General features: G+C 44.6%; 1 protein-coding gene across 1 annotated transcript in view; it reads right to left on the bottom strand.

Moving 5' to 3' along the window:
- Window positions 1–24,877, bottom strand: part of tulp4a (TUB like protein 4a) — a 214,766-nt gene that overhangs the window by 35,584 nt on the left and 154,305 nt on the right. Inside the window, exons 6-7 of the mRNA XM_067989152.1 lie at window positions 20,549–20,715; window positions 6,867–7,091 (exon numbers count right to left, since the gene is read on the bottom strand). Coding sequence (XP_067845253.1) covers window positions 6,867–7,091; window positions 20,549–20,715 — 392 coding nt within the window. The remainder of the gene's footprint in view (window positions 1–6,866; window positions 7,092–20,548; window positions 20,716–24,877) is intronic.

Consider the following 24,877-nt stretch of genomic DNA (forward strand, 5'->3'; position numbering starts at 1 on the left):
AAGATACAAGCAGCAATTACTGAAAAATAACCAACTTAATTCATAAGCATCACATTTCGGTGACAGAAATAAGCTTTCCATACAACAAAGCCAAACAGAAATGGTGAACTTTCTTATTTGGTCAATGTCACTCCACTTTTGAAACCCAATTCCAACATCCAATATTCCTGTAAGGTGCAACAAGGGCATCTGTAAGGCACAGCTCCCTCTAATCTGTTCAAACAATGTGCCTTAACCAAACCCAAGCCTCTTAAGAGCACCCTCTAATGCACTTATGTGAATTACATAGGAACAGGAGTAGGCCATTCAGCCCCTCAAGCCTGTTTCACCATTCAATTAGATCATAGCAGATCTTATTCAATGTCCCACTGTCTTTCTAGTGTCTCTGAGGGGCTCCAAATTAATATTAATTTTACCAAATTATTGACAGATTTTACTGTGACTCCATACCCACCAGGAAGTCAATTAACAAAATACACATCACATAGGACCTTTAAGGTGGAAGTGAGACTTCTATCTTATCAGGCTGATCTGGATTCAAACCTAGGTTTTAGAAGTGAAAGGACAGTTTAGCAATCCACTCCAGCACCCTTTCTCCATTATTTTCTTCTGGTGGGAAAAAGAGGAGAATACTCTTTTAAACACTTATTCTAACTTAAAATGAGATTTATAAGGCAATTTTTTGCTTCAATTGGACTACTTGACTGGATACTTAATTTGACTTAAACTGGACACTATTTGACATGTGGTACCTAGTACAAAAAGCCCAGCTCTACCAGTACTGTGATATACCCTTCTACCATTGTGCCGCAGTTAGATAACTTTTTTTTTCAAAACATATACTTTATTCATAAAATTTGCAGCAATACATACAATACAGTTGTCATATCACATTCCAAACGTACACAATACAGATTATACCATTTACAGGTTACATCAAGTACAGTTCAATGAACACATTGTACATAATTACAGTTCATGACACTCTAGGGTACCTCATTGCATCACAATCAATACAGGTGATTCATTACAGATTCATTACAGGTACATTACATTTCATTTCAGCAATTTGAATTTTACATTCTGCCCGAGGGGTTTTTCCCTGATTTCAGCCCCTCGGTATACAGTGGTGGGAAGGCTCTAAACGGTTGCCTTTCCCCATAGAGCCTTTGCGGCGGCCGCACCCATCCTCAGTGCGTCCCTCAGCACGTAGTCCTGGACCTTGGAATGTGCCAGTCTGCAACACTCGGTCAAGGACAGCTCCTTGCACTGGAAGACCAGCAAGTTTCGGGCAGACCAAAGGGCGTCTTTCACCAAGTTGATGGTCTTCCAGCAACAGTTAATGTGCGTCCCCGGGAACAGCCCGTAGAGCACAGAATCCTGTGTTATGGAACTGCTCGGGACGAACCTGGACAGATACCACTGCATCTCTCTCCAGACCTTCTTTGCAAAGGCACATTCCAGAAGGAGATGGGTGACGGTCTCATCTCCACCGCAGCCTCCTCGGGGACAGCGCGCGGTGGCGCCGAGAGTGCATGAAGGATCTGACGGGAAGGGCCCTTCTCACCACCAGCCAAGCTAGGTCTTGGTGCTTGTTTGAAAGCTCTGGCGATGAGGCGTTCTGCCAAATGACACTGACAGTCTGCTCGGGGAACCATCAGATTGCTCTACATGGAGCCACGTAAGCTAACAGATTGGGAATTAGACACAGGCTCCATTGTGTGCGGTCAGGCCCTTTCTGTTCACTCTGCTTTAAACTTAATGTTGCTGTTTAAATCTGGCAAAATTTGCAACAAATTGAATGTACAAATGTTCCCAAATATAAAACTAAATAGGATAGGAACAAATGTCAAAATTTTAGGAAACATTCAAAATCAGCCTACAAATGATTAACCTTCAAGAATCAGGGTGGGAGAGGGTCAAAATGCAAATTCCAGCTTCAGCAGCATTGTTCATTTAGACATGTACATAAACAGCCCCTAGCCAGAAGTGATCTCAATGTAAATAACCTTACTAATGGTGATTATTAGGTCAATAAAACCTGAATGTATAAAATCCTCTACCTGATAACTTTGCTTATGGAAAATATTGACTGTAAGCAGGAAGTAGGTTATCTTCAAATGGGACAGAATCGCCATGTACTACAAAGATGAGCACAGATTCCCAAAGGAATTGAAAAAGAAATAACTCTAAGATGTATAAGCATTGATGATATCACCACTTCAAGACAATGACCTCACCAATTCCTCCTCTCAGAGTATAAAATGGCACACCTGATCTGGACATCATCTATTTCCTTTCCAGCATAAGCAAAGTAATATACTCTTAAGTACAACAATCAACATAGAAAAATAATTTTGAATACATTAAACAAATATGCAACTTTTGAAGGGACAAGTAGAGACTGGTTGGGGAGATATACAATATGAGGAGAATGTTTTGCATTCAAAGAATAAAGACCCTATTACGGCCTTCCTCATTTACATACTCGACACACCATGACGATATAGTATTCTCCATGGAGGAGGTTGCATCTTTTGATGATTCCTAACATCTGCACTGAGGACAGATTTATCGGAGTTTTGTTTTTAAAGAGCGTAAACAATGCTGCTACGTAAAAGAAAGATTGCTCCATGTGGTAGTCTAATTTTTTGAAGTTAAGTCAAGAAATAGCAATGGAAAGAACAGAATGACCAAGGGGCAAACATATTATTCCATAAGAAACAAATAATTGTCTAGTTTTGCACAAGTCCTTGCGGAGCAAACTGAGGGAACTACCTCTCGAAACACACGGAACTTGGATATACTTTTTCTGGGGAGGGCAAATTCCAGCACCAGAGTTGCAGGGTATTGCAGAAGAGATGCATAACCTCATTTCATCCTACAGATTCACAAATTAGTGATAAATCTTGTCTCTAAAATGTTAGAGTGAAGAAAACTGCAGTTTTCCAGGCTGACTGCTTTGAAAATTGTATCCAGCCATCCAATGAGTGTATTTCCCAGTTATATAGCAAGATGTCTATTGCTACTGTGAGACACAGACTACAATTTGTACTCCAACAGAATGCTGCATTCTGAAGCTCTCTAAATAAGGTTCAACGAGGAAGATTGGTTGAAAGACTCCAAAAGGACCATTGCATGATGAGAGCCAGCTGAAGACAGCTCTGATCTACTACAATTACCACAGTTGCAAGACAGAGAACTCGCAGAATTTGTTCTATAATTGCTACCTGAATTGACAGCACAATGTTCTTGCCAAACAGCTGAGAAGTGGTCTTGGAGTACTGAAAATGTTTATTTGGAAGAATACTGATAAACATCTATCCCTGTGAAGGCTCCAGCAATTTACCAGGAAAACTGGTTCCTGAAAAGGAGAGTATGAGCTCACTCTTGAAATGAAGCCCTGATCAACCATTCCTTTAAGCATAAGAGCTATCTGAAAGTCAGCTCCAGGAACTGCCGCAGTATCGACAAGCGATGCAGGAGAGATGGAAGTAGTCAAGTCAGACTGCTTTAAAATTTCAGTTCATGAAGGAGACATCTTTAGACCATAACAGTCTTTTAGGTACAAATTCTTTGGTCTTAGATGTAGGACTTGTATCAAACTTGTTTGGTACCAACTCCTTGCCCTGGGGCCTAGATGTAGAAGTGGGAAAGTGAACCCATGTTGGAAGACACTTTACTGGATTTCTGCTTGATACTGGCTATTAGTTTGTTCTGGCCTCTGAACTGCAGAATGATATAGCCTTTTAACTGTTGAGGTTACAACACCTCCACAATAGGAAAGCAAAGATTAAGTCTAGGCAGTTGAGCTCATGGACCTACTTTGATGTTCCCTGCAATTACCCTAAACAACAGGTTGTTTCAGGATGGTTTCCCATATCATAAGCCCATCTATCTGAGCTCCGGATTAAGGCGGAGGTAGGTGATGGCTAACAATCATTTAGTTATTTGATGAGGCATTATGAATGAGAGTGCTTGCCAAGAGCAGAGACAGCTATTTGCTACAGCACTTGAATCCAAGACGTATGTTTCTTTAGAAACAGGTAGATAAGGAGAATTCTGCCCTCGCCCCACTCCATTCCTAAATAAGTTGGGTAAACTCAATGGGGCCGATTTTCACATGGCCGAGCGGGTGTGTTGGGGCTCCTAAATTGGCGGAATCCCGGAGGGGGTTCAGAGCCCGGCTCCAACCCACTGACTTCCGGGTTCCCCGGTGACGCATTCAGATGCGCACGGAGCTCCCGCATGTGGGACTCCCACCGGCAATTAAAGCCGGCAGGATGCTACTTCACATAATTATTTAGATACTTGAGGTACTTGACAGACCTCTGAGTGGAGATTTTGGCAGGGGTGCAATTTTGAAGGATCCTCAGCATGTTTCCCATGCTGTGGGAAACACTCCCTGTTGGAGCAGACGTGTTTCAGCCAGCAGCCAGTGGGAGATGCAAAGGATTATTTGACAGTTGGGGAGAAAACGTCACTTATCGCAGCAGGGCACACTGTCACTTCAGACAAAGTTTTGACTGGAACACCTTTGTCTTTCCACTCAAAATTCTTAATTTATACCCAAAACTCTGCTGTGCAAACGCATTTACCTACTTTGCAGACCCCCTCAAACTCACACCGTCAGGATGGGGGGGGGGCGCCATAGCTGCATTCATCACTTCATCTGAGGACGAGCAACATCACCAGCCTCGCCAGGCACGCCGTCCACCTCCGCCACAACACAGTAATACGCTACAGGCACCTGCACAAAATAGTCGTGCAACTACACATACACACACTGTAGGGTGACCCAGTGGGTAACATCAAGTATGGGTGTTCATGGTGAACCTCATGAAAAGGGACTTATTACACAAGCCAGTCAAGAATGGCCAAGACATGGCAGTAGTGGTGACAATAATATTTAATGTGCCATTAACAAAAATCAAATATAAATAAAAAACACGACAAACCGTAAAACACCCTTGTGCATCCCCTGTGTGCACACAAAACCTTTGCCTTACACTTACGACTACTCCTACGTGGTGCTTCCCCTGTGGCTGTAGCAGAGGTAGTTGCAGGTTGCTCTTGTTCATGCCCTGACTGATTAGATGCTTTGGGCCTACGCCCTCTGGGTTTCGGTGCCCGTGAGGGCCTCTCCAAAGACTGCTCCACCTGCACCTGTGCAGGGGCAGACTCGACCACCTGGAGAGGAGGCAGCATTGCAGGTACTGGTTGAGAGGGGGGCAACCGGTGAGACGTGGGAGCGCTTTAAGTGGCGTCCCCACTTCCGCGTCCCCTTTCGCCATCATCCCTCTCCTGGTGGATGGCTCGCTCAGATGTAACGGTGCCCCCTCAGAGGCCGGCAGGTCCTCTGAGGAATCTCCCTCCGCCGACACGGCGGTCGCTGAAGGCCCTGTAAAAGAACAGAAGGCAATATTAAGCATGATGACAGATGTTGAGGTGCTGAAGATGGCAAGGCATGTTAACATCATTTCCTATTGTGAGTGCTGAATGTTAAAATTCTGTTACCAGCCGTTTGTCAGGTGGCAGTCTCGACATCCCCGACGGACAGGCACTCATGGGTGCGGCTCACTTCAAGAGCCTCCTGCTCTGCGTCCGTGAGGATGACCTGATGTTGCGGCTCCCCTCCGGTCTTCGCCCTCTCCCGTGCATTCTGGGCTCTCTTCTCCTATAAGGGGAGAAAGTAGAGAGGCGTGAGTGAGGGATGGTGACGTGGCCAACCGCTGAATGAATTGGTTTGGGTGAGGCTGACCATGAAAGAGATGCATCAGAGGGTGAGTATTGGACAGAGCCATGAGATTGGGTTGAGTGGTGTGGTAGGATGAGTACTGGGGAGGTGAGTAAGTGCATGTATGTTGAGGATGAGGTTTGAGTGGGTGTGAGGAGTGATGTGATGGAGTAGTGTTGGCAGTGCAGAAGGAGTTGTGGGATGGGGACGATGATGTGGAAGACGGAGTGTAGGAGAATGAGTAATTGTACTCACTTTGGCTGACCTAGTTAGGTCATTGAAGTGCTTCCTGCACTGGATCCATGTGCGGGAGACACTGCTGCTGCTGGTGACCTCCTCTGCCACCTCGAGCCAGGCCTTCTTGGTGGCAGAGACAGGCCACTTCCTCCCGTCCGCTGGGTAGAAAATATCCCTCCTCTTCCTCACCCCATCCAGTAGGACCTGGAGAGAGGCATCGGTAAATCTGAGAGCAGCCTTTCCCTTGGTCTGCTCCATTCTGTACTATTGGTTGCTTGCTGCAGGAGCAGCATTGGAGGACTGCCCCTTTAAATAGGGCTCCTCCAGCTGACAGCCGGTGATGCGGGTGCGCAGTCCGCCCGCTGCGCAGGTTGACGACGGGAAAACCGGAAGCCACAGTAAGTGCCTTCAATATACCTGCGATCGTGGGGGGAATGGACCGATTTCACTGGGCGGGTTACCCACGCGCCCAGTTGCCCCCCCGGTGCCATCCTGCCTCCCTGGTAATATCGGGGCCAATGACTTCAGTACTGGAAACTGCTGAGGTATGGTCTGAACTAACGACGGGAAACTGAAATGATGACACGTACAAAGGATGTTCTTTTTATGTAGCACAATAGACGAATTATGCAACCAGCTCCCTAATACTCGTGAGGGTATAAAGCAGAATTGTTTACACAATTCTTTCTGCCAGTTACCTGGACTTGCTCTAGTAGTATGTGTGGAATGCAAGTGAATATACAGCAGAGTATTGATCTTACTTCAGGCCCGTGTAGTAAATGAAAGTGACATCTCTTGATGTTGCACCAATTTTTAACTTTTTAAAACATCCAGCTCTGATCTTGTAAAATTCTGCAGTTTGATGTTTTAAGTAAAAATAGTAAATAAATACCTTAATTGTTGATACAAAGGCAGCAGTGAGGTATGAGCAAAGGCGAGGTGGCAGTGTTAATTTACTGAAGTCTTTCTCATCACGCAGAGAAATGGCTATAGCCTGTTGACACAATAATTGCAAGTTGGCAATCCTGTGCTCCACTCGAACAACATATAGTGCAGGTCCAGAAGCAAGGAACAAACGCGAATCACGATGACCCCAGCAGATGGCTGTAATGGGACGCTGAGAAAATAAAAAAGGTACAATATTACTGTTGTATAATTTAAGACATTTAAAGAACTTGATAAAAATAAATTTAACTAAATATCCACACAGCACATTTAAACAAATGGTCTTGGATTCGGTCCAGATGCACACGGTGAGTCAGAGGATATTCTTGTCACTTTACCTATGTACTCAATTTTTATCTCTTGCCTTTTTCAAAATGCAGGATACAAAGCAAGATGATAGGCAAAATGCACCAGATTGGAGGTTGACCAGGAGTATGGGAAGGTGTCATGTGGTTTAGCAGCACTGAGTAGACCGGTGGATTTTGGTAGCACGGCATGTGGGAGGGAGGGAGATGAAGTGAAGAGGTGAAGGTGCTGAGGTTTGCATCAAACTTAATTTTTCAAATTGGATTTTGGTAACATCGGGGTTGTAGGGTGTGCTGGGATTAAGTAGCACTAAGGGCATAGGGCAGGTAAGTGGAGTTGAAGTAGAAGATCAGCCATGATCTTATTGAATGGCAGAGCAGGCTCGAGGGAACTTGTGGCCTATCCTGCTCCTATTTCTTATGTTATGTTCATTGGTCCTGAAGTTTGTGAGGATTGGAGTGTAGGTTTTTGGCTGTTGCAGTACTTCATGTTTTGCAGTAAGGAGGGTTTGGGACTGCAACTTAGTAGTATTCAGAAGGGACTTCTGGGGTTCAGTAGTACGGTACAGGGGGAAAAGAGAGTCGTTTAATTTTTTTTTTTATTTGTTCACGGGATGTGGGCGTCGCTGGCAAGGCCGGCATTTATTGCCCATCCCTAATTGCCCTTGAGAAGGTGGTGGTGAGCCGCCTTCTTGAACCGCTGCAGTCCGTGTGGTGACGGTTCTCCCACAGTGCTGTTAGGAAGGGAGTTCCAGGATTTTGACCCAGCGACAATGAAGGAATCTGAGTGAATGTGTGAGAAAAGAAATAAAAAGCTGCTATGTTTTGGGTCTTCACTCTACATATTTTTCTCTGGTTCACATCACTCTTTTCGGAAAATGATGCTCCCTATTACCTACAGTGTGTCTTTGTATCTCCCAGTAATTTTTAGCAAACCCAAGAATTCAACAGAAAATTCTTAGTTATCTTGCTCAACTTTGGAAGGTGCTAGGATAATTCTCCACTGGATCATGGCTTTAGCTACAAACTGCCAAACAGATTTATTAAACATAAACAGTTCTGATGAAAGGTCATCAAGCTAAAATGTTAACCCTACCTTCCACTCTGCATAGATGCTGCCTAACCTGCTGAATGTTTCCAGTATTTTCTGTTTTCGTCCTTGGATATTAATCTTACATGGCATTTTGTTGCTGGCCATTCACAGAATTTCTCTATGGCCAATTCATAGCTCTGATGGCTTCAAATAAAGTACCCAACTTTAACCATGGCAGGCCAAGAAACAGTTTCAAAAAAAATGACCAAGGTAAAGGAAATTTCAAAATGCGCCACTTAAAATCTGAAAGAGCTATTAATGAAACATATATACAAATCAAACTTAAGAATGCTTGCATTTGAATTGAATGGCTTGGCCAACACAGTATCTATATTCTGGGGCTATTGTATCAAGGCCGGACCATTTTGTGAGAGTGAACCTGTTTTTAATTCCATATGTACAAAGATACATTATACATTCACAAAAATGCTTCATTTTTCAATCATAGTTGGCTCAAAATTGGGGAGGGGGAGCAGTCCCAGGGTTTGACACCGCTGGGGAGACCTCTGGAATCTGGCACCTTGGAGAGGGTGTCCAGGGGCTCAGAGAGCTTGGGGGAGGGAGGATAAACAATTGCAAGATCTGCAAGAGTCATGAGGGTGAAAAGGTCAGGCAGCAACAGACCCAAGAGGTGGTGGTGTCTCTGCCAACACTGGTTTAGGTGTTGACTCCTAGGGTTTGGCCGCACAGCACTAGGGGAGAGGTGCAAAAGATTAGAAGCACTGGGAGATGGGGGGGTTCCAAAAGTCTAGCATCATGAGGAATGTGAAGTAGAAAGAATTACTATCCCCTCACAACCTGCCACTGCCAGACCCCAGTTCCCACCCCATTTTAATCTTTCCAGCTGACTTCCAATGACACCTCCTCTTCCCTGCCACCCCCCTCCGCCCAAAGCTATTGCTGCTCCCCCACACAATTAGCTATTTGCTCACCACTAACCCCCTCCCCCACCAGCATGTCCTCTTTTCTTCTCTCAGGTTCCCGAGCACTGAGCTTATAATGTATTTGCTTTGATATCAGTGAGTATCACGGATTGCAGGAACCTCAAGGCATTTGTTGAAGCATACAGGAAAAGTCAGGTCACGTGCCTTGAAAAATGTTTTAGTCTTTAATTCATAACATCTTCCACATCTCCAGAACTATTACCAGGTCATCAGAGAGCTGTGAAGGTACCTCATAAATTGTATTTATGCTGGTGTTTTCAATCGTGTGATTTTCCCACTGAGCTCTATATAAAAAGGTATAATCTTTAGACACCAATTCTTTTACCAGGATACCTAAAGCTACTCCTAAGGCACTGCTTAGAACAATGATAAATAACCACAGTAAAATACAATAAATACATAAATAACTGAAAATGATAGGATAGAGCCCAAAAACAAAACTGCAAAGATTTGAAATCCACTTTCCTCTTCACTCTGCATTCTCCACTCACCACTGGGATTCTGCAGAAGCAGCATCCTCAAGGAAACAGCGACCTTTCAGGTAAATCAACTAAATCCAAAGACCTACTACTTTATGAAGCTCACCCAGTGTCTGGCCATCAATCCCCCCCCTCAACTACCACAAAAAGCAGACAAACTGATCGTCTGTTGTTTGTGGGACCTTGCTGTGCACAAAATTGTCAGCCACATTTACCCACATATCAGTAACATTATTAAAAAATAAGTGTAGTTCATTGCATGTGAAGTACTTTGGGGTGCCCTAAGAGATGAGAAAAGATGCTATATAACAAGTTCTTTCTTTACTAAAAAAACAAACACATTTTAGCAAAGATTCAAACACCTATGCTTGGTAAAAGCATGATAATTACTTCCAGTGGCAGCTTTAGAAATGGTCTTTAATATTGGGCCAAAAGGTTGAATGACCCCTAGCATTTAACAGTTCCCTTCCTGCTAAATTGCAGAACTATACAGCAGTGTACAATATATTCCAGTATGTTGCAAAATGGTACAATTCCAGGCAGTCTCATAACTTTAGAGAGATATTTAAGCCTCTGAATATACTTGCACCTGACAGAGGATCAGTAAATGTACTGCCCAGATGTTGAGCCAAGAAAATAAGTACATTTTTCTGACATCATTAACTGATTGGGAGAGCATTAAAGAAGAATATGGACAAGTTCCTTTGTTTGTTGATGAAATGGATCACCATGGTATCTTGCTCAAAGCACAAACTGATCACAGTAGATAAAGATTGCAGCCCTTGGTTCCAGCTGGGTTGTACATGACAAAGTCAAAAAAGTTTTGGAACTGGCTGGCTTTCACATGAGGATTTCTTTATCTTTGAGGTGGTGCCTCAAAGATAAAGCTGAGGCCTGGTTTATCCAAACACCAAGTGCAACACTAATAAACATTTAGAAAATTATTAAGCAACCTCAGAGGATTCTACCACATTGTCTGCAACCATCAGCCCCAGAATATATGCCAAGCCCCCATAACGTTACAGAAGGACTTGGACTACCCTCTGCAATGCCAGGAACTTGATCTGGAAGTAAAAAAAAAAGACTATTCCCAGAGTGGTTATAAAGCAATTACTTATGAATCAAAGTACAACACAGGCTCCCTATAATTTCCTGTATTTACTAGAAATACCAGCACAATAAAGCCTTTTGGATTCTCGAGTGGCAACGCTGATAACCGGCTTAGATGTGCAGTTGCTGATGCTTCAAGAAGTCTACATTCACATGGTGGCACTGCTTGAAAACTCCTAGTATTTCGCTGAAAGGGAAGCACTTTTGTTTGTACCTTGAAAGGGGAAGCTGTATAGGCAGATATGCAGCTTGAAGGTACATCAAAGAGCCAGTTTCCTGGGAAGACTACTTTAAACATATGTTGCAGTGCAATCCTAACCCTAATGCAAAGTAGTCCCTCTACTTTTCTAGGGAATGCCAAGACTCAGGAATACAATCCCATCGTATTCCTAAGCAGTTTTCATACAATCCTACAGGATCCCTTTTACTGCCTTTTCTGTTGTCATCTCCATAATTGTACAAGCTCATGTGAGTGTTGATCTCTGATGAAAGAATGGCTCCAAAGCATGGACCCCTAAACAATTTAAACAAATCATACCCTGGAATGTCAACCCAAAAGTGCAAAGGATTAGTCAGCTGGATCCTTTTCCCGATGTTCCTCATTGAGCCACACAATGTCACCTGCACACCCAACCTAAACCTCAAGTCCTTTGCAATTCAAAAAGAGGAGCTGACAGATAGAAGTCATTACTGAGATAGGATGTGATGTGATCACCAAAAATTTCTTACAAGTGCGACATCGGCTGTTCTCTATTTGGGAGTTTAAAACACTGATAGATTATGACCACAAAAGGACTGGAACTGAAGATGTAAAGGGCTCCATATCACCCTATAGCCTAAGTAAACTGATCCATGATTGTTTGCCTGGTTTTGCAGGTCAAGAATGGATTTCAGGTTCGATTGGGTTTTTTATAAACCTCCTGCAGCTCCTCTCTCTGCACACCAGAGACCCTTACCACTGAAGAGTATCTCAAGCAAACTACGCCCTAAACACCTAAGAATGATGGCAACGCAGGATTTTGAGAGCACCAGTGGTACTTGAATTCTAGGAAATCACCATGCCCTGTTGTCTCAAATTTACATCCATTCCTCAACCAAATGCTGTGAGCTCTAGAGCATAGTCTGGAACTGAGTCACTCTTTGGCCTGAGAGTACTGCCCAGTGAACTTGGTAGAAGCCAATCTCAACTGGAAAGTATCCCATGTACCACCTCGGTTCCCACAAGCTCATCTATTTACATTCCTTATCCAGGGAACAGGATTCCAGGTCTGCCATGGTAAGTTTTTGCTGAACCTGTAAGACCACTGAAGCATTTGCCATGGTCGTAATCTGTAGAATTTCTAGGCTGGTTTTGGGAACTCCATAAATATGCTCCATGTGATGGAGATTTAGTTGTAAAGTTGGACGTTTCACTGCTGAGGGCATCTACATGTGTATAGCAGGCAGAATTGAGAGGTTTATTTTTAAAAATGACATAACTGTATGGTGTTAAGGCATACAAACTGGGAATAAGTTTTTCCAAGTTTGCTTTTGTGCATCTCAACAATGTATAGGTTCATCTGTGTTTCATAGAATCATATCATAGAAGTTACAACATGGAAACAGGCCCTTCGGCCCAACATGTCCATGTCGCCCAGTTTATACCACTAAGCTAGTCCCAATTGCCTGCACTTGGCCCATATCCCTCTATACCCAACTTACCCGTGTAACTGTCCAAATGCTTTTTAAAAGACAAAATTGTACCCGCCTCTACGACTGCCTCTGGCAGCTCGTTCCAGACACTCACCACCCTTTGAGTGAAAAAATTGTCCCTCTGGACCCTTTTGTATCTCTCCCCTCTCACCTTAAATCTATGTCCCCTCGTTATAGACTCCCCTACCTTTGGGAAAAGATTTTGACTATCTACCTTATCTATGCCCCTCATTATTTTATAGACTTCTATAAGATCACCCCTTAACCTCCTACTCTCCAAGGGAAAAAGTCCCAGTCTATCTAACCTCTCCCTATAAGTCAAACCATCAAGTCCCGGTAGCATCCTAGTAAATCTTTTCTGCACTCTTTCTAGTTTAATAATATCCTTTCTATAATAGGGTGACCAGAACTGTACACAGTATTCCAAGTGTGGCCGTACTAATGTCTTGTACAACTTCAACAAGACATCCCAACTCCTGTATTCAATGTTCTGACCAATGAAACCAAGCATGCCGAATGCCTTCTTCACCACCCTATCCACCTGTGACTCCACTTTCAAGGAGCAATGAATCTGTACTCCTAGATCTCTTTGTTCTATAACTCTCCCCAACGCCCTACCATTAACGGAGTAGGTCCTGGCCCGATTCGATCTACCAAAATGCATCACCTCACATTTATCTAAATTAAACTCCATCTGCCATTCATCGGCCCACTGGCCCAATTTATCAAGATCCCGTTGCAATCCTAGATAACCTTCTTCACTGTCCACAATGCCACCAATCTTGGTGTCATCTGCAAACTTACTAACCATGCCTCCTAAATTCTCATCCAAATCATTAATATAAATAACAAATAACAGCGGACCCAGCACCGATCCCTGAGGCACACCGCTGGTCACAGGCCTCCAGTTTGAAAAACAACCCTCTACAACCACCCTCTGTCTTCTGTCGTCAATCCAATTTTGTATCCAATTGGCTACCTCACCTTGGATTCCGTGAGATATAACCTTATGTAACAACCTACAATGCGGTACCTTGTCAAAGGCTTTGCTAAAGTCCATGTAGATCACGTCTGCTGCACAGCCCTCATCTATCTTCTTGGTTACCCCTTCAAAAAACTCAATCAAATTCGTGAGACATGATTTTCCTCTCACAAAACCATGCTGACTGTTCCTAATCAGTCCCTGCCTCTCCAAATGCCTGTAGATCCTGTCCCTCAGAATACCCTCTAACAACTTACCCACTACAGATGTCAGGCTCACCGGTCTGTAGTTCCCAGGCTTTTCCCTGCCGCCCTTCTTAAACAACGGCACAACATTTGCTATCCTCCAATCTTCAGGCACCTCACCTGTAGCTGTCGATGATTCAAATATCCCTGCTAGGGGACCCGCAATTTCCTCCCTAACCTCCCATAACGTCCTGGGATACATTTCATCAGGTCCCGGAGATTTATCTACCTTGATGCGCGTTAAGACTTCCAGCACCTCCCTCTCTGTAATATGTACACTCCTCAAGACATCACTATTTATTTCCCCAAGTTCCCTAACATCCATGCCTTTCTCAACCGTAAATACCGATGTGAAATATTCATTCAGGATCTCACCAATCTCTTGTGGTTCCGCACATAGATGACCTTGTTGATCCTTAAGAGGCCCTACTTTCTCCCTAGTTACTCTTTTGCCCTTTATGTATTTGTAGAAGCTCTTTGGATTCTCCTTTGCCTTATCTGCCAAAGCAATCTCATGTCCCCTTTTTGCCCTCCTGATTTCTCTCATAACTCTACTCCGGCAATCTTTGTCTTTGTCGTGGACATGTTTTTTGGAGAAACAATGACAACCAATTTTCTCAAAGTTTAAGCCCATTTATGCCCCAGGTAGTGTGTGGATGGCTTCACAATCCATGTTTTGAAATGTTTACCCCACTTGTGAATGAGGAGTTGGTCACTTGTCCAAAATTTGTGTCAGAATGCAGCTGCACTCGACCGAGCATATTTGGCTCAACATCATCTCTTGGTTGATTGAGACATCCTGGGATAATTTTGAAGACCATTTTGTAAGGATTAGACTTGGGTGTAGCACAAAGCCTGAATCTTGCTTCCCACTTAACAGTGGGAGTTTCTGAGTTGCATAGCAAAGAATTCATTAAGGTCCCAATTTAAAATTGGGTGTAGGGAACCACACAATCAGGGGCAGGAAACAGACTGATGTGGATGGCGTCATCATTGGTCAGGGAACTTGCCAAGGGGGAAAATCAAAACAAAAAAATACAAAACATGAAAATACAACATCTAAAAAAGGCCACAAAGAATTTTTTACAGCATTATCCAACAAAAAAAAGTGAGTAGATAACCAGGACTACGGGTGGGAAATTTACCAAATTTCAAGAAATATGACTTAACCAATGAACCAAACCAGCATCTTGCAAATAATTTCCATTCATTAGTTAAGATCAACTTTTTGAACCATATTTGAATTAAACTATCATGTCCAAAACATCCCATACACCATTAAAAACAACTTGTCCTGGAGACTTTCCCAGTTATTATGCTAAAGCACTGTACTCCTATATTCAATCCACACCTGGTTAAAACTTTCCCTTGAGTCCATTACCCAAAGAACTTGGAAGTTTACAGCTGTCTAATTGATATCCAACTACTGTCAACTTTCACCATTGTCAGCCTTGGCTCAATGGTAGCAGTATCGCCTCAGAGTCGAAAGGTTGTAGGTTCAAGCCCTACCCCAGTACTTGTGCACATAATCCACACTGACACTTCATTGAGGAAACGCTGCCGAGATGCTGTCTTCTGGATGAGAAGTTGAATGGAGACCCTGTCTGCCATCTCAGGTGGACGTAAAAGGTCCCATGGCACTATTCAAAGAAAAGCACAGGAGTTCTCCTAGTGTCCTGGTTAGTATTTATCTCTCAAACAACATCTCATTATCTCATTGCTGTTTGTAGGATCTTGCTGTGTGCAAATTGGCTGCCACGTTTCCCAACATTACAATAGTGGCTACACTTCATATGTAATTCACTGGCTGTGAAGTGCTTTGAGACACACTGAGTTCATGAAAGATGTTATATAAATTATAGTTCTTTCTTTTGTTCCTGTTGTGATTGGCAGGTGCTCTGAACAGCATTCTTATGCATACATCTGTGGTCCAACACACTGGACCAAATGCAGTCAGTTCTTCCCAACCCCTCCATCCCACTCAAGTCCATATGCTTTCCCAATAATGGACCCTATGGTCTCGGTATTTTCTACATAGTATTTTAAATTCATTGATTTAATTTTTCATTTGCTTGTTCCAGAGTTAAAACTACAAATTTTCACAACAGCCTGGAAGCTGTCAGCCCAAACTATCCTTCCACTGCCCTCACAATTTCCACAAATTTTCTTTGTACTTCCTCTGCTGCTCCATTCCCTATTTTTTTTTAAAAAACTATAAAAATATATAATGTTCCAATAATATTGCAGGGTACGGTAGCATAGTGGTTATGTTACTGGACTAGTAATCCAGAGGCCTGGACTAATAATCCGGAGTCATGAGCTCAAATCCCGCCATGGCAGCTGGGGAATTTAAATTCAATTAATTAAATAAAATCTGGAATTAAAAAATTAGTATCAGTAATGGTGACTATGAAACTACCGGATTGTCGTAAAAACCCATCAGGTTCACTAATGTCCTTTAGGGAAGGAAACCTGCCGTCCTTACCCGGTCTGGCCAATATGTGATTCCAGACCCACAGCAATGTGGTTGATTCTTAATTGCCTTCTGAAATGGCCCGGCAAGCCACTCAGTTGTACAATCTCGCTTAAAAAAGTCATAATAAGAATAAAACCGGACGGGCCACCCGGCATTGGACCACTAGGCACCGGACACGACAAAGGCAAACCAAGTCCAGTCGACCCTGCAAAGTCCTCCTCACTAACATCTGGGGACTTGTGCCAAAATTGGGAGAGCTGTCCCACAGACTAGTCAAGCAAAAGCCTGACATAGCCATACTCTCAGAATCATACCTTTCAACCAACGTTCCAGATTCTTCCATCACCATCCCCGGGTATGTCCTGTCCCACCGGCAGGACAGACCCACCAGAGGTGGCGGTACAGTGATAGACAGTCAGGAGGGAGTGGCCCTGGAGTCCTCAACATTGACTCCGGACCCCATGAAATCTCATGGCATCAGGTCAAACATGGGCAAGTAAACCCCCTGCTGATTACCACCTACTGCCTTCCCTAAGCTGATGAATCAGTACTCCTCCATGTTGAGCACCACTTGGAGGAAGCACTGAGGGTAGCAAGGGCACAGAATGTACTCTGGGTGGGGGACTTCAATGTCTATCACCAAGAGTGGCTCGGTAGCACCACTACTGACCGAGCTGGCCGAGTCCTGAAGGACATCGCTGCCAGACTGGGCCTGTGGCAGCTGGGGAGCGAACCAACACGAGGGAAAAACCTCCTGTCGCAAATGCATCTGTCCATGACAGTATTGGTAGGAGTGACCACCGCACAGTCCTCGTGGAGACGAAGTCCTGTCTTCGCACTGAGGACACCATCCAACATGTTGTGTGGCACTATCATCGTGCTAAATGGGATAGATTCAGAATGGATCTAGCAGCTCAAAACTGGGCATCCGTAAGGCGCTGTGGGCCATCAGCAGCAGAATTGTATTCCAGCACAATACGTATCCATGGCCCGGCATATTCTTCACTCTACCATTACCAGCAAGCCAGGGGATCAACCCCGGTTCAATGAGGAGTGTAGAAGAGCATGCCAGGAGCAGCACCAGGCATACCTAAAAATGAGGTGCCAACCTGGTGAAGCTACAACTCAGGACTACATGCATGCTAAACAGCGGAAGCAACATGCTAGACAGAGCTAAGCAATTCCACAACCAACGGATCAGATCAAAGCTCTGCAGTCCTGCCACATCCAGTCGTGAACGGTGGTGGACAATTAAACAACTGATGGGAGGAGGAGGCTCTGTAAACATCCCCATCCTCAATGATGGCGGAGTCCAGCAGTGAGTGCAAAAGACAAGGCCGAAGCGTTTGCAACCATCTTCAGCCAGAAGTGCCGTGTGGATGATCCATCTCGGCCTCCTCCCGATATCCCCACCATCACAGAAGCCAGTCTTCAGCCAATTTGATTCACTCCATGTGATATCAAGAAACGGCTGAGTGCACTGGATACAGCAAAGGCTATGCACCCCGACAACATCCCGGCTGTAGTGCTGAAGACTTGTGCTCCAGAACTATCTGCGCCTCTAGCCAAGCTGTTCCAGTACAGCTACAACACTGGCATCTACCCGACAATGTGGAAAACTGCCCAGGTATGTCCTGTCCACAAAAAGCAGGACAAATCCAATCCGGCCAATTACCGCCCCATCAGTCTACTCTCAATCATCAGCAAAGTGATGGAAGGTGTCGTCGACAGTGCTGTCAAGCAGCACTTACTCACCAATAGCCTGCTCAATGATGCTCAGTTTGGGTTCCGCCAGGACCACTCGGCTCCAGACCTCATTACAGCCTTGATCCAAACATGGACAAAAGAGCTGAATTCCAGAGGGGAGGTGAGAATGACTGCCCTAGTAAAATTGAAGTCAATGGGAATCAGGGGGAAAACTCTCCAGTGGCTGGAGTCATACCTGGCACAAAGGAAGATGGTAGTGGTTGATGGAGGCCAATCTCAGCCCCAGGACATTGCTGCAGGAGTTCCTCAGGGCAGTGTCCTTGGCCCAACCATCTTCAGCTGCTTCATCAATGACCTTCCCTCCATCATATGTTCAGAAATGGGGATGTTCGCTGATGATTGCACGGTGTTCAGTTTCATTCGCAACCCCTCAGATAACGAAGTAGTCTGTGCCCGCATGCAGCAAGACCTGGACAACATCCAGGCTTGGGCTCATAAGTGGCATGCAACATTCGCGCCAGACAATGACCATCTCCAACAAGAGAGAGTCAACCACCTCCCCTTGACATTCAACAGCCTTACCATCGCCGAATCCCCCAACATCAACATCACCATTGAAATGAAACTTAACTGGACCAGCCATATAAATACTGTGGCTACAAGAGCAGGTCAGAGGCTGGGTATTCTGCGGTGAGTGATTCACCTGCTGACTCCCCAAAGCCTTTCCACCATCTACAAGGCACAAGTCAGGAGTGTGATGGAATACTCTCCACTTGCTTGGATGAGTGCAGCTCCAACAACACTCAAGAAGCTCAACACCATCCAGGACAAAGCAGTCTGCTTGATTGGCACACCATCCACCACTCGAAATATTCACTCCCTTCACCACACGGACTGCAGCGGTTCAAGGCAGCGGCTCATCACCACATTCTTAAGGCAATTAGGGATGGGCAATAAATGCTGGCCTCGCCAGCGATACCCACATCCCATGAACGAATAAAAAATAAAATCTGCTGTATTTGTGCATTACTTGCCTGCCCACAAATTTTCTTGTTGCTATTAACCGTAATCTGGTAAACTGATCTTAGTATCTAAGAGCTAACTGTGGATGCTTCACCTGGTCTTTCTCAGAAACAAAAAAAGACACAAACTCTGTAGGATAAGGACGGCACACTTGCACATATGATTTGATTTAGCAGTGGGTCCCGAGTCATTTTGTCAAGACCAAAGATGCAGAGTTGCCTTTAATTTGTTCATGGCTTTCAACCATATGTGGTTGAAGTTAAAGCCATACCTGGGCATTAATGGTTAGAGACTTTTTGAATCACTTATGGTCCTTAGTCACTTAAGTATGCAAAGCTGGTCCGCTTTTCTGCAAAAAAGGTGCCAGAGGCTATCTGCTCTTGAATCAACCTAGCTTCTAATGCATATTAAGTACCTTGTGAATAATATTAAAATTCCTTCGCAACACTTTTTTTTTGCAAATGGCATGTCTTTTTCCACACCAACTTACAGTAATTTAGAGGGCCAATGATTACAAGAAAAAGCCAGTTATCAAAATGTAAGCATTTCTATCTCTTCAGTTGCCAGGAAAGCTTCTTGTACTTTCTATTCTTGTAATGGCCAGCACGAGCAACAACTTGCATTCAAATAGCACCTTAACTGCAGAAAAATGTCCCAGACTGCTTCAGAGGCTTATTAAAACAAACAGAATTAATGTTGCCACACAAGATTCACTTTGCATTCTAAGACAACCCCAACAAATATCTTGAAATATCTGTACAAAATACACTTTAATGTCTGCTTTAAAAAACGTTTTCTTAAAGATCTGAAAAGACATGGGGCATGATTTTGACTCTGAGCCGGGAAGGGGGCGGGGGTGGGGGTCACTGCAGGTAGGCTTGTTGGGCCTGGGGGAAGCACTCCTGCTCCTCCAGGTCCACAAGCTGTGCCAGAAAGGCACCTAGCTGTTAGTCTTGGGCCTTCTCTCCTCCTTTCCTCTGGCGTCTAAGAGAAGGCCTGGGAATTCCAGCCCCCCACCGGGGTTGAAATCGGAAACAGTGGGAAAATGGAGGCCCGCAGCCTCCTCAAAAGGTTTTAAGGCCCGACCCGCCTCCTGGGAGCATGTTGGTCACCCGCCCTTCGTCCTGCCCCAGTGAAAACTGGAAATGGGCAGGTTGGAGGTGCGTCTGAAATTATTGCAATTTTTATTGCCACCCCGCCCCCTACCCACCCGTTTCTCACTTTTAAAATCATGCCCGTGGAGTCAGTGTCAAACTAACAGAGTAGTGAAATCACATTTCTTTGTTTCAAACAAAAATAAATGTCCTGCTATTGTCTATTTGACCAACAGCCAATTTTTGATGATAAAAGCTAAGCTGAATTACATTAACTTTGCTTGACTAACAGATCACATTATACTGGCTTTGAAAAGTTCTTGTTGTGGTAAAAGTACAACCTCCACACCCAATATTTTTATTTTAAATCAATTTTCTGTGAAACTGAAAAATGACCATCATAATGGAAATGCTCTTTGAAGCAGCTTTATTAAAATCAAAATTACTGATCCAGCACAATGACTTAAACACTTCCATACCTGGGTGGGACTTTCCAGTGTGTAAATGTGTTCTCCATGATTATTATAGAATTTAACAACAGCATTTTTCACTACTGGAACATTTCCTGATTCGTAAGGCTGACCCTGCTTTTCCATGCCTGCTACTGCAAGTAAATCCCCCTGGGTGCTCCACTGTACGACCACATCTAGAATAATGAGGCAGACACAAAAATCAATCACCACAGGTAGCCAATCACTTAACAGAGACAATACATCAGTAATCATCATGGAATCATTCACGTCTTCAAAAGCAATACACAAAATTGCAACATTTCTCAGAAGAATTGTTTAAAGAAAAGGTTTCTTTTTAATAATTTAACCTTTTTTTGCATTGAAAAATGGGCTTGAAACCTAGATGCACCTTATAAGCTTGAGTATGTTACATGAAAGCAGACATTTAAGTGATATTATATGCAAAACACACTAGTTATATTAGAAAATGGGCCCTAAAGCAAGATCTTACATGCAAAATATGTTTTAGTTACATGGAAAATCACATACTCATTTTTATAGAAGAAGGAAAAGTATGCATTTATTTATCTATACACGATAGTGTTCATGTGTCCTCACTTCTGGTTCATCTATGTAAACCACTTGACCATTAATTTTTTCCATATGATTAGTCTGTGGTGAGTCTGTCTGACTACATGGTTACCAGGAACTATTCCCTGTGCTCCATATCCAGCCCCCACCTCCGGCCGACCTGTTCCCCTCTCAACCAAGTAAAATAACGAATGGCTCTGAAAGAAGCATCTTGAAAATCAGGCCATGTGACAAGTGGGAGAGAACCACTTCCAACTACTAAATTCAATGATGCAAAAATCACAACATAGATAGCCTACAACTATAAAGGAATTGGGGGTCCATAAGCAGTAGCACCAATAAATAAAACACCCTGAACCAGTCTAGCACTTCATGTTGATGTGACTTATTTCATTTAGTTAGTTATATCCTCACTCTCTTGCTGATTTAAGATTTTTAACTCAAGCTCAGTTCCAGAACCAGCCTCTGCACCCTTTCCCAGGTGTAGTCCCCACTTCTGCCAAGCACTGGGTCTGACAATTGCTACTTCCCAGCCCAAAGCAAAGTGGTCTCAGTTTCATTCTCACCCATGCCTACCATAGCAGCCACCAAACACACCAGCACCAGTCAGGGCTGTGACTCCAGAATCTATGGGACAGACAGGAAGACAATCCAGCTTGAAGAGGTGTATGCCAGCCCAAGTCCTGGCCCCTTGTTCCTTCCTTGCCTGAACCCCTACCCCCTCACATGCTCCTTCATATTTTGTTCATTAGATCACCGAGTTTTGTGTGAAATTTCTTAAGACAGTGGGAAAAGTGTACATTACCTGTGCAAAATTATGGTAAGTACTACCTGTATAGATCAACTAAAACTGATGTAATAAAACAAAGTCTTTCTTGACTTTATTCATTATACATCTCAGAGCAGGAGTTCCTTTTGGTGTTCTGATCAATGGATATTTGGACACTAAGGGAATCAAGGGATATGGGGATAGGGCGGGAAAGTGGAGTTGAGGTAGAAGATCAGCCATGATCTTCTTGAATGGCGGAACAGGCTTGAGGAGCTGTATGGCCTATTCCGGCTTCTTATGTTCTTACGTGTGAAGCATAAATGCCGGCAGACACCAGTTGGGCCAAATGGCCTGTTTCTGTGCTGTAGACTCCATGACACTGTAATTCTATGTAAAAGTTTTTTTTACATCAACTGTTCACTGGAACTGTAAGCGTACTATTGGAAGGATCTATGAAAAGCAATTATTACAGGGTGGGTGAATTTTATTTCATAATCATAATAATCATTTAAAAAATTGTGATCAAGAAAAAGATGTGCAATTCACAATTACCTATTGCTACACTACTCTTCTGCCATTAAGTTCACTAGTGAACCACATCAAGGTGCGGTGACATTATTAACAATGATTCCTGGAATTTATGCATGAAAAAAAAATCTTGAATCTTGCAGAAGAATATTCAACTATATGTGAAAAGGTTCTAAATATTCTGGAAATACTGTAACATTGTAACTTCTAGAGTCAAACTGCAAAAACTAGACCTTTTATTCAGCGATCCTTCACCCCCCTAACTCATTCTGCACTGCCAACACAACTCTATCACATCACTCCTCACACCCACTCAAAGCTCATCCTCAACTTACCTGCGCTTCCTCACCTCCCCATTACTCACACCACCACTGCCACTCAACCCAATCCTCGTACAACGTCATGGCTCTGTCTCATACTCACCCTCTGATGCATCTCTTTCATGGTTAGTCACACCCAAACCAATGCATTCATCAGTTGGCCATGTTACCATCACTCACTCCGCATCTGTACTTTCTTCCCTTATAGGAGAAGAGCGCCCAGAATGCACAGGAGAGGGCGAGGTCTGGAGAGAGTCTGCAACAGATAGTCCTCCTCACAAAGGTGGAGCAGGAGGCGCTGGAGCTGAGCCGCACCCTCGAGTGCCTGTCCGTCGGGGACGCTGAGACTGGCACCCGACAAACGTCTGGTGACAGATCTTTAACATTCAGCACACACACGATATGAATTGATGTTAACATGCCTTGCCATCTTCAGCACCTCAACATCTGTCATCATGCTTAATATTGCCTTCTGTTCTCTTACGCCTTCAGTGACCGTTGTGACGGCGGAGGACGATTCGTCAGATGCACTGTCACTCTGAGTGAGCCATCCACCAGCACAGATAAACACACTTTGGTGGGTCCCAGTCCGCAGTTAGTTGGGGTTGCACATGGTGAGTTACCACACATGAGCACGAGCAACATTGGTGGCAGGGGCAGCTGTGGAGAGTCTGCGTGGGTGGGAGCATTCCTCTCCAGGTGCTGCTCAGCTGGACACAGATGCTGAACCCTTTAAAAAAAGAATGATCGAGGGTCAGCAGCACATTTGCGAGGTGCTGGAACAGGTGCCACGTGCACTCTCCACAATGACGCAGAGGATGGAGGAGTCCAATTCCTACATGAGTGGAATGGTGGCACAGGTACGGGAGGGCATCTCTGCGATAGTGTTGCGGGTAAGTGCGGGAATGTCTGCGATGGAGTGAAGGCTAGCCTCCATGGAGCTTCAATCACGGCTCACAAATGAGTCCATTCAGGCCCTGACAACAGCCGTTCGGACTCGGTGAACTAGCATTGGCCTTACAAGGTTTCACACATGACCTCCAAACTGTCGTCCAGCAGTGATAGGAGTGGTGTTGGCCTGGCCCAGGGGAGGGATGATGGCGAAAGGGGACATGGAAGTGGGGGTGCCACTCAAAGCGCCCCCATGTCTCACCCGTTGCCCCCCCTCTCAACCAGTACCCACAATGCTGCCTCGTCTCTGGATGGCAGAGTCTTCCTCTACACAGGTGTAGGTGGAGCAGTCTTTGGAGGGGCCCTCACGAGCACCAAATCCCAGAGGGCATAGGCCCAAAGCATCTAATCGGTCAGGGCATGAACAAGAGCAACCTGCCTCTATCTCTGCTGCAGCCACAGGGGAGGCACCACATTGAAGTTGTTGGAAGCGAAAGGCGAAGGTTTTGTAAGCACAAGGGGGATGCACAGGTTAGTCATGTTTTTTATTTATATTTGCTTTTTGTTAAACGCACATTAAATATTGTCACCACTACTGCCACATCTTGGCCATTCTTGACTGGTTTCTGTAATAAGGCCCTTTCATGAGGTTCACATGAACGCCCACACTTGATGCCACCCATTGGGTCATTCTACAGTGGGCGTATGTGTAATTGCCGGACTGTTTTGTGCAGGGGGGTGGGGATGCTGGTATGACCGCTGCTTTATCCAGGTGGTGAGGAATGGACTGTCGTTATATCGACGCTGTTGCTCGGTGGTGGGGTTCCTCAGAGGTGGCATCAGCCATGTGTGCAGGGGGTTTCCCTGTCCCCAAGGAGCCAGCCCTCACGGGTGTTCGGTGCGTAGAAGAGGGGCGGGATGTTGGACTCCCGGAGGATGAAGGAATTGTGGCAGCTGCCAGGGTATCTGGTGCACATGTGAAGGAGTCTTTTGCAGTGGTCACAAATGAGCTGACTGTTGGGAGTGATGGCCCTTCCTGTTGATGAACAGTCCTGGCTCATGTGGGGTTGCGCGTATTGCTATATGGGTGCAATCGATTACACCCTGCACCCCTGGGCAGCCAGCCACACAGTGTGGAATCCCACTGCCCTTTCCCTCTGGCTGAGGTTGTCCATGGGGAAGTTGACGCAGTGCGAGGCCCTGCGAAACAAGCCTTCAGCGACCTGCCTTATGCACTTGTGTGCAGACGACTGAGAC

This window comes from Heptranchias perlo, chromosome 8, assembly GCF_035084215.1.
Source record: "Heptranchias perlo isolate sHepPer1 chromosome 8, sHepPer1.hap1, whole genome shotgun sequence".
Classification (NCBI taxonomy): Eukaryota; Metazoa; Chordata; class Chondrichthyes; order Hexanchiformes; family Hexanchidae; genus Heptranchias; species Heptranchias perlo.